This window comes from Corapipo altera, unplaced genomic scaffold, assembly GCF_003945725.1.
Source record: "Corapipo altera isolate COAL_440 unplaced genomic scaffold, ASM394572v1 1, whole genome shotgun sequence".
In the NCBI taxonomy this organism is placed as follows: Eukaryota; Metazoa; Chordata; class Aves; order Passeriformes; family Pipridae; genus Corapipo; species Corapipo altera.
The window spans coordinates 17,957,327-17,966,708 of NW_020884873.1; the positions used below are offsets into that span (position 1 = coordinate 17,957,327).

Genomic DNA, 9,382 nt, shown 5'->3' on the forward strand with positions numbered 1-9,382 from the left:
TTCATGTGCTGTGGCAGGGCCAGGCAGCACCTCCAGCACTGAAACAGAAACCAGTCAGTGGTTGAGGGCAATGTGCTGCCACAGTTCAAACCTCTGAACAGGTGGGTTCAGCCAGATCAGGCATCCCTACACTGGGGCAGAAATCTCCCCAGCACTGACACTGGAGAGCCCCACCACTGCACTCTAAAGGCATGAATCTCCAGCAGATGACTTCATAGCTAAAAATCAAAGCCTGCTGAAGGCGAGGAGCCCTCACACTTTGCAGCTTGCTCCAGCAGCAAAGGACAGGAAATTGCTTCGGTCAGCCTGGAGGTCAAAACTAAACTAACCAGCCCTGATTAAACTTTGCACAGTGCTTTGTTGTAATGAGTTGCTTGCAGGAGAGCTGCTGCTCCAGCTCACACACGGGAATAGTTTGGTGAATACACTTGAACAAGAAGGCAACCTGAGAAAATACAGAGAGTCTTGCATGCAATTCCGACACAGAATAAATGACATTTTTCCTGATTGTAATGATCTGTTGCAACTTAATCTACTGCCTGTTGTACAATCATCCCCCTTCCCCATACAGAAATAACACCCCATAGATGGCAGCCCAGCCCCAGCACCGCTCTCCACAGCCATGCTGCTGAGCACTGACACGAGAGCCTTCCTAACAGAGATGCTCAAAACCAGCAGCATGCCTGGATAGCTAAAAGCATGGCTCAAATGGGAAACAGAGTACACCTCTCCCCAAAAAACTCCAGTGGCACCTGTAGATTGCAACAACTTAAGCAGGAGTAAGGGTACAAGAGACTGTGGTTTCCAGTACCAACCCCTACTCTACAAACAGGTCCCTGTGAGTCCCTGGGGCTGCCCTGCAGCCTCCTGCCACCCTGGGCACAGGAAGAGGCAGTAGGTTCAAGACCAGCCTCCCTCACCTCCACCACGGAGAAGCTCCGACTACTCCATTTGTGACCACTGGACAATTCCCCATGAGCAGCTGACCCTAGGGAGCAGTGGTATTTTGACTGTAGGCTGCTTGGTCCCTCAGATGCCAAACTCCAGCTAGTTTCAGTCCCACAGCATTGAGAGGGACTGCAGTGCTGCAGGAGGAAGGAGTGGCACATGTTTACACATGAGTGAAGCCCCAGTCCAGGATGAGAAGCAAGGAAGCACATTTCCTTTGAGCCAAGGCAGGCCCCACAGTCAGTTGGGTGCCTGCGGTAGCAACCTCTTCAATGCCATGCTGCTGGCTGCAGGGCTCAGGCTGACAGCCGCTCCTCTCCTCCCTTGCCAGCCAAAGCACTCAGGTGTGTTTGATTAGTCTACAGTGGCATCACCATGCTTGTCCCAGTACCTCCACAACATTCTCCAGCTTCCCATGGACCTTTAGGTACCAGCCTGGTGTAAAAAAGCCTGAGTGATTTTATTCGCACAGGCTTGAGTGCAGAATAATGAATTTCCATGAGTACACTAAGAATGCAATGTTAGGAGAGAACTGACAGGTGTATTTGGCCCCTGCCCCTCCTCTTCTGGCTCGTGTCTGGTTGCGACGTCTTGGCCATTCTGCCAAAGCCCAGAGAAGCAACAGGGGTGCAACATATGGAGTTGGGAGGGACATAAAGGGGAGGATGAGGAGCTGCTGCAGCTGCAGGACTGAGGAGGTGAAGAGTGACTGCCAGCAGCCCTGTATTCATCATCCCTGCAGATAGACTCCAAGAAATCTGTGGGCAAAGTCCACTGATTCCCTTTCAAAGGGACAGCCCTCCCCACAGCTTGCAGGCACTCCTTCTGTAACAGCCACGCTGACTTCTGAGCCTTTGGGGCCTCAGCTCTGGCTGGAAGGATGTGTTGCACTGGCACAGGCTGTCACAGAAAGGGAGACGCTGTGGGAAGCGAATGGTTCTGCTAAGGCAGATGGACATAATCCCTCTTCCAAGATGCTCTTCCCCATTTCCTATCTCAGTGTAAGCACCTACAGGGGAGGTCTTGCCCTCTGCCACAGCCCACAGGGAAGCTGGCTGTCCATCCCCGTGGAACATCTGGCCAGCACAGGTCCCTGGCTCATACTTTCCTTCCCCTTCCATGCTGCACCCACAGCACTGCAGAGGGCTGGACCACCAGGGGATGCCGGCAGGTTTCTGAGGGACCATACAGAAACATAGCATCTCCCATCATCCAACCTAAAAATGCACATTAGAGGCTGAGGGCAGGAACAGCTTTATACCCCCTAATAATCTTGTCTCTAAGCTAGATAACTAGGACTGTAAATCCCTAGTGATAATCACAGCCACCATGCCTGCGAGCTCTCCCCCAGACCATTCATCTGGTTTGATGATGCTTTAAAGAGACATCTAATGAGGATAATCTGATTCAAATCCCCTCCTGCTTTTGGGCAGCAGAGCAATTCAAGCCCCCTCAAACTCCCTCTTCCTCCATGACTGTCTTTATTTCCTCTTCTTATATGAATCACTGTGGGGTTTCCTTTGCTTTTTGCATTACTATTTTAAATCTTTGATATGACCACTGCAATCAAGATTCAGTCCCTTAAGAACCTAATTAACATGAAATCAGACTCACTTTTACTCATCGCCTCATAATAGAATGGTGGCTTCTGCTTCAGCTCTCAGTTCGGGTGCAGGGAACATTGCAGCCTGCTTAAAAAATTCTCTCTTTACCTGATTCAATCAGAACCACTTACAGGAGATACACACACACACTTCAAGCTTGGCAAGAGAGTCAAGCTTTGGGAAGTGAGGAAGGTCTCAATCACACTCAGCTTTCAGTGCAGAGCAGATGGTGAACATTCCGACTATATAATTTATAGGACACCATCACTACGTATTAGTCCCATTCAGTGGCTGAGCTCAGCCAAAGCACAGCTCGTGCACACTCAGAGGGGACTCACACAGGTGATGCTCCACGTGCAACCTGGGCAAGAGGGAAGACCCAGGTTTTGAAGAAAGCACACGCTTCATGTTTCATCTCCTTCCTAACAGAGAGCAGAGGATGCAGTGCAGCAGTCCTCATCCTGGAGGGTTTTTCTCTTCCCCATGGGCCAGGCAAACACTTCTCAGCCTGCAAACTTGTGTTTGAACTACATCTGTATTATGCAACATCTGTGTGCAAGCAACTCCCCTTCCCAGGGAGCAACTCATGCAGCAGTAGTATGGGTGCCAGGGCCAGGCAGTGGATTTGTTTGTACTTCTTCAGGGCCACCATGCCATGCTGGAACAGCCTGGCATGCAGCTTGCTGAGGGTCACAAAGCTCAAGAGGGATCTGTAGCACCACCGCAGCTCTATTGTGAGAGTGCCTAAGCCTCCCTGCTCTGCCTCTCACCCAGACACATACATGGGGGATGCCAGGGTGGCATGAAGGACCTGTAGGTCAGAAGGAAGAATGGCTCAGGATGGCCAAGTTGTGTTGTAATGAAGAAAAAGGTAAAAAGGGAACATCAAGTAGTAAAAACATTCCCTGAAGAGTGAGGCAAAGGCAGCTCCAGCCCTGTCTCTAAGGTTGTAGAGTTTTCAGTCCCCCACATGGCTAAAAAGGAGCCCTGGAGATACGTGTGCAAGACTGAGCCTTTACAGATACCTGGTGTGCAGGCACAGAGTGACACTGTGCTATCCCAGGGCTTCCCCAGCTCCAACGCCTTTGATCCTCTGCTGCTCAGGATAACAGCATGAGGCACTGAGTCACCCCTCAGTCCCACGGAGGAATGAGGATTAATTAGTTGATGCTGGTGCGTTGCAATGAAGAGAGATGCTCCACTGCTGCACGAGCCACAGATCATTACATACTGAGCTGAGCCAAATGCAGCCCTGACTTCACGTCTGTGATCTCTGGAAGAGCAAGAAAAAGAACAGCAGTGGGGCCCGAAATTTGAATGTTCACTCTGGGGCAATGCCAATGCTACTGTCAAACCTAGGAGAATGGCCAGCACAGAGGTTCCAGAGAGCTTTGAGCTGACCAGTGCAGACAACGATAGTGCCTCAAGGACTGCCAACTCTCAACAAACACACAGGGTGTTTCAACAACTCCAGCACAGGGCAGGAGCAAGGCAGGCCCAGTTGCAGCACGGCACTATCACCCTGTCACTGCAGGGTGAGCACAGAGCTGGGCCAGAGAACTTCCACAGTAAGACAGAAAAGGAAAATACTCCCCAGAAAACAGGGAAAGCCTCCTTAGCATGTTTAATGGTAGCTGGGATTTTTAGGTTTTTCCAGTGTGCCTGAGCACAGGTGCTTCAGCTGGTCCTGGCACAGCTTGTTGTAGTGTTGAGAAAGCGGTGGGATCCAGAGAATAGAGCAGCCCCTGCGCACCAGGGCCGAGTTTCCCAAGGGGAGGTGTTCTCTCTCATTGTTTTTGTCCTTGCCCCACCTCGGCGCTCCTTCCCGTGACGCACAGAGCCCACGGGGCTCTTGCACCCTGCCCGCAGCTGCACCTGGGCCGCGGCGAGGAGGCAGCCTGCACGTATGTAAAACATGGGCTCTCTTTCACACACCGCTGACTTCCCTCGGCAAAGGAGGCGGCGGGGTGTGGGGGGGATGGGCACGGTGCCTTTCCTGGCTCCTCTCAAAATGCCCCACCACATGGTAAGCTCGAGGGGATGAGGGATGTCAGCATCATGGCACGTGTCAGCTCTCACACAAGGAGCCTGTGGCAAAGGAAACGTGGCCCAGCATGGGCCAGGAGCCCACACTACTCAGCTGCCAAGGAGTCTGAGCAAGTCACATCACTCCGAAGTCCCCTGTGCCCGACCTCTCTCGCTCACCGGTTCTTCACAGCCAAGACAGCCCCTCCTGCACAGAGCTGACCCGAGGGGATGCCATCCTGCCTGGCATCGCTGTGCTGTATTAATATTTAACAATGAGGAAGAGATCCAGAGAATTTAATTTCTCCCACTGGCCAATTCAAGGATAATTGAATTGTGCAGGGAATTTCAGCATTTCAGAGGGTGGTTTCGTTCCAGTTCACAACAAAACCCAACCATGCCGCAGTGCCTTCTGAGAAGGATCACAGCTCAGTTTCAGGCAGCCTCCCTGCGGCAGAGTCAGGCATGTAAGCAGCACAAAACACGGCCAATCTCAGGAGGTGCCCAGCAGGCAGGTCCCACCAAACTCCCCCACAGAACTTAGGTAAAAGTCAAACTCTGCCGAATAAGAAAAAATGGTTACTTCTGAATGTTTCCACTCAATTCCAGATTTTCGACCCCAAAGCAATGTCAATTTGCCCTCATTACACCCCCTCGGTGGAGACAGCTCCTGCTATAGAGGCAGAGCAAGTGAGGCACAGTGAATTTTTGACACAACGCGTGCCCAGGGTCATGCTAAAAGTCAGCCACAGAGGTGAAACGAACCCAGTGTTTCTGGCTCCCAGCTCTGGGCTGTGCCAGCTATTGCTTTCTCTTGCATATAAATCACTTTTCCCCACCAGTGAAGGACAGCTGGCCACTGAATGGAAAGTGGCAGTTGTTCAGCAGCCCACAGCAACATGCTGCACACCAGCTTAAGATGGGAAGTGGAGAACACTCAGAGTACAGATAAGACTGTCAGGGGATCTGGGCCAGCTGAATGGAAACAGAGCAGCTGGAATCCAGCCAGAGCAAAGCCCAGTGCTCCTGGAAAATCAAGACAAGTTAAAAACCCCAAAGGAGGAAGCATCTCTCTTGCCTTTGCCAGGAGAGCAGGTACCTCTGCCACAGCTCTGCAGGTCAGCTCCAGGCAGCAGAGTAGGGGTCCTCTTGTCCATCACTGCTGTGGACAGTGGTCACAATGAGAGCTACCAAGCAGCTCTTACAGCTTGACCACAGCTGCTGAGCACCACTTCTGACCTAACCCAGCCACTCCCTTCAAACGAAAGTCTTGGCAAGCAAAGACATTCAGTTTTAAACAGACCCCAAAGCAAATATTAGAGGTGGCCTTGAATCTAAACCTCTACCACCAATTTCAAGGTTTGGAAGGGACAAATAAATCCCCAGGGCTGGATTTATCTCTGATCTTTGTTCCAGGACAGAGAGATCTATTACCAGGGGTGCCGCATCAGTACACAGACTTTCTCTCCTGTTGGCATAAACTGAGCATATCATGTCTTATGCTTAAAAGCTGGTCTAATTTAACTGCTGGTGCGGCAAAGTGAGGGAAAAAAACCCCTTCCCTTGGAAAACCTGAAGTAGTCGAGAGCTATAATCCCAACAGATAATGCCAACCAAGCTGATTTGTGCTGAAATCTCTCACAGAGCACCTCCATGAGCCATTTGCCCAGCAGGCTGAGGATACAAAATCTTCTTCAAGTGACTGGATTGAAGGTAAAATCCTGTGGGTCAACCTATCATAGCAGAAGAGACTGTATGACAACCTCATTCAGTTCCATCCAAGAAAAACCAGTCATGACCAAAGTGCAACTGGTGTGAGGTTTTCTATACTAATTAAATCACTTTTACACTAATTTTGCTGACATAACTGACAAAGAGAAACACATCCACAAACTGAAAGAGTCAAACCAGCAATGCTTATAGGTACTTTTGTCACAGAGGGGGATTTCTCTTTGAAAATCTCCAGAGGGATAGGGAACTGAGGCAACAGAGAAAAGAGAAAGCAAGTAGTTCCAAAATGTTTCTGTAGGTTTAGATTTCAGTCAGCTTGGCAAGCTCTTTCGTGATGTTTGAACACAACAGAACCTGAGTCACTAGCCTTAATTCAGCTTCAGGCCTTCCATGCCTCTGATCCCAATCCAAGTACTACTTTCACAAGACCTTTATCAAACATTAGCCCTGGCTACTCCATGAAGATGAAAGATATCCTCAGCTGCCTTGTCTTCTCTGGAAGTAAGGGCAGTGTTATGGCCTGTCTAAACTAATAGCTGACAGTTCCTAGAGGTATTTACATAGTGGAAGATGTAGCTTTAGATGTGTCCCAACTACTTTGGGTTGTAAAACATGATGGACCTGAGACACAGTGTCATATTCTTAGACACGCTCCACTTCCCCTGCCAGTTCTAGTAAATACTTTCTCCTAAGAGTAAGAAAAATATTTGCCCCAAGGTGAAGCAAGATGCTGCTCTTAAGGAACTAGATTTTATTTTGTACCAGCTGAGATTCAGCCACCTGTAGGAAGTAAAACCAGCATCTTTCTTCTTTGAAAGTAGTAGAAGGAAAGAAATACCACATCTGAAACATAACAGTGGAAAAAAATCTGTTTGAAGGTGCAGGAATGGACAGTAGCACGTGTGGGTTGCTACAAAGCATTCTGGGTGGACCAAAAAAAAGTTTCATTTTCACTAGTTCAGAAAACACAGAGAAATTACTCGAGGCCAAAGGGATTTTACCGCAGTCCAATAGTTATTAGTCAACTGGAGAGTGACCTAGGAGATGGAAAAGTCTCCCTGTCTTACAGCAATTGTGGAGGACATGAAAGAGTGGCTCATTTCATGCCACATTCCTTCCTTCCCTCCCCCAGAGTGCACCTGCAAATCAAGAGCAAATCGAAACCAGTCTATTATAAACCATGGTCTCCTTTATTTTGAGGGATCCAAATCAAGAGCAAGGCTGAGACAGCATAACCAACACAAAAACTTGTTTCTCAGCATGATTGCCCCTCTCTGGTGGCCAAGTCCTGGTTAGTACCTTCAGAATCACAAAGCTAGCTGAAAGTAGGGCATGCCCATTAAGCTTCCAATCTTCCTTACACAGCCACGACAGTTTGCACATGTCTTTCTCCTTTGGGTTTTAGCCAGAGTCCAGCCCCTTTGGGCATCATAACACAGCTGAATGGTTTAGCTTCTTTTGTTCCAGCTGAAAAACAACCTAGCCCTCCCCCGCCAGCAACAATACAACTGGAACTGGGATTTGTGTGTCCTCTGAGCAAGGATACAGGCTTTGTGCCTTGCTGAGCTGTCTTGGCAAAGACTGCCAACACTCACAGCTGATTAAGCCTGCAGTGCTGCTTTCTGCTTTTCCTGCTCACAGACAGATGTCAGAAACAAGCTAACTGAAACAGCGCACGCAGCTAGAGCTCTCCACCTAGGAACATTAAAGCAGACTATTAGGGATTAAATAAATTGAGCCAGAGCGGAGTTTAACACATTCTCTCTAGGCTTCATTTCTACCTGGCATGCAATTCTGGGTAAGAAAAACCCAGCATCTCAAGAAACACTGTATTCTGGCAGGTAGCTCAACTTGGTGTACCAGAAGAGCTGTATTTGGAAAGCTTTTGCCACCACCACGTGGCTGAAGCCACGAGTGCAGCACAACTAACTGGGAGTTTGAGCTGCCAGCAAGGTCCAGCCTTGCTGCCAGGGGAAACCAGAGCAAGTGTTCAAAGCTTTTAGTGCCCGTGCCACATACATAACAAAGAGCATACAACTATTAAATATTACTCATTTTATTAAATTAGAACTCTCAAACACTAGTGACTTGCAGTAAGAATAAGGCATGACTTACTGCTGCTAAGAACCTGCTAGTAAAGAGATTATACACAGCATGTGCTAAACGTACAGACATGTGTTTTCTATGTGCTGCTGTGGTCCAGTCTGCTGCATCTGAACTCTGCTCAGCCCTGGGGGCTGGGTTGCTGGGGCTATCCTGGGCTTGACAGGTCTTTTTTCTTCAAAGATCTAAAAGAAAGCTAAAGTGCTAGATTATCTTCTTTAGTCCATTCCTCCTCAGTTAGTAGCAGACATGGAAATGCTGAGCCCTTTGATGCGCAGATGCTCACACAGCTGGATTATTAACTGCCAAGTGTGGTCTATCTAGAAGCTGCAGGCCAGCCTTCCTTCCTTATTCCTTTCTTGGTGGAGAGACAAAACCTGGCAGCAAGGTTTCACATTAGTCCAAGGTGCTGTATTTCAACTGGAAGGAAGCAGGAGTCTGCTGCCTCTTCCCTAGGACTTTGGAAATAGTAGCCCATTCTTCTGATATTCTCTCAGAAAAACATGTAGCTCCTGGCCACTGGCCAAGTGGATGAAACTTAAACTTGATCACGAAATGGCGTTCAGATGTAACAAAGGATAAGAATCCCCAGTTCAAACTGCCCTCCCCACAGCACCTATACACTATCCACTGAATAGGAATCAAGCTTTTCTTGAGAGATAAGCAACTAGGAACAGTTCTGGATAAGTGGTTGTGACAAGTCAGGCACAAAGGCTCCCCAATGTGATTCCAACTGCAGCAGCATGAATGCCTGAAGTGAAAAAAAAATCTGACAAATGTGGCTGAATTATCACAACGAGAAGCTAATCATCAGCAGAGTTCCTCATCAGTAAGCTAAAGGACAAGGCAGAAAATCCCGGTACGAGACCAGCACAGATCTGTAACATTCGGAGAAGTCGTTGAGCAGTGGCAACTCGTACGCCTTCCAGCTGGAAACAAAATGGAGAAATTATTCAATCAATAGAAAAGAA

General features: G+C 48.7%; 1 protein-coding gene across 1 annotated transcript in view; it reads right to left on the reverse strand.

Moving 5' to 3' along the window:
- Positions 1–8,348: 8,348 nt before the first annotated feature.
- CENPM (centromere protein M) overlaps positions 8,349–9,382 on the reverse strand; it is a 7,021-nt gene continuing 5,987 nt past the window's right edge. Inside the window, exon 6 of the mRNA XM_027667516.1 lies at positions 8,349–9,340. Coding sequence (XP_027523317.1) covers positions 9,215–9,340 — 126 coding nt within the window. The 3' untranslated portion in view covers positions 8,349–9,214. The remainder of the gene's footprint in view (positions 9,341–9,382) is intronic.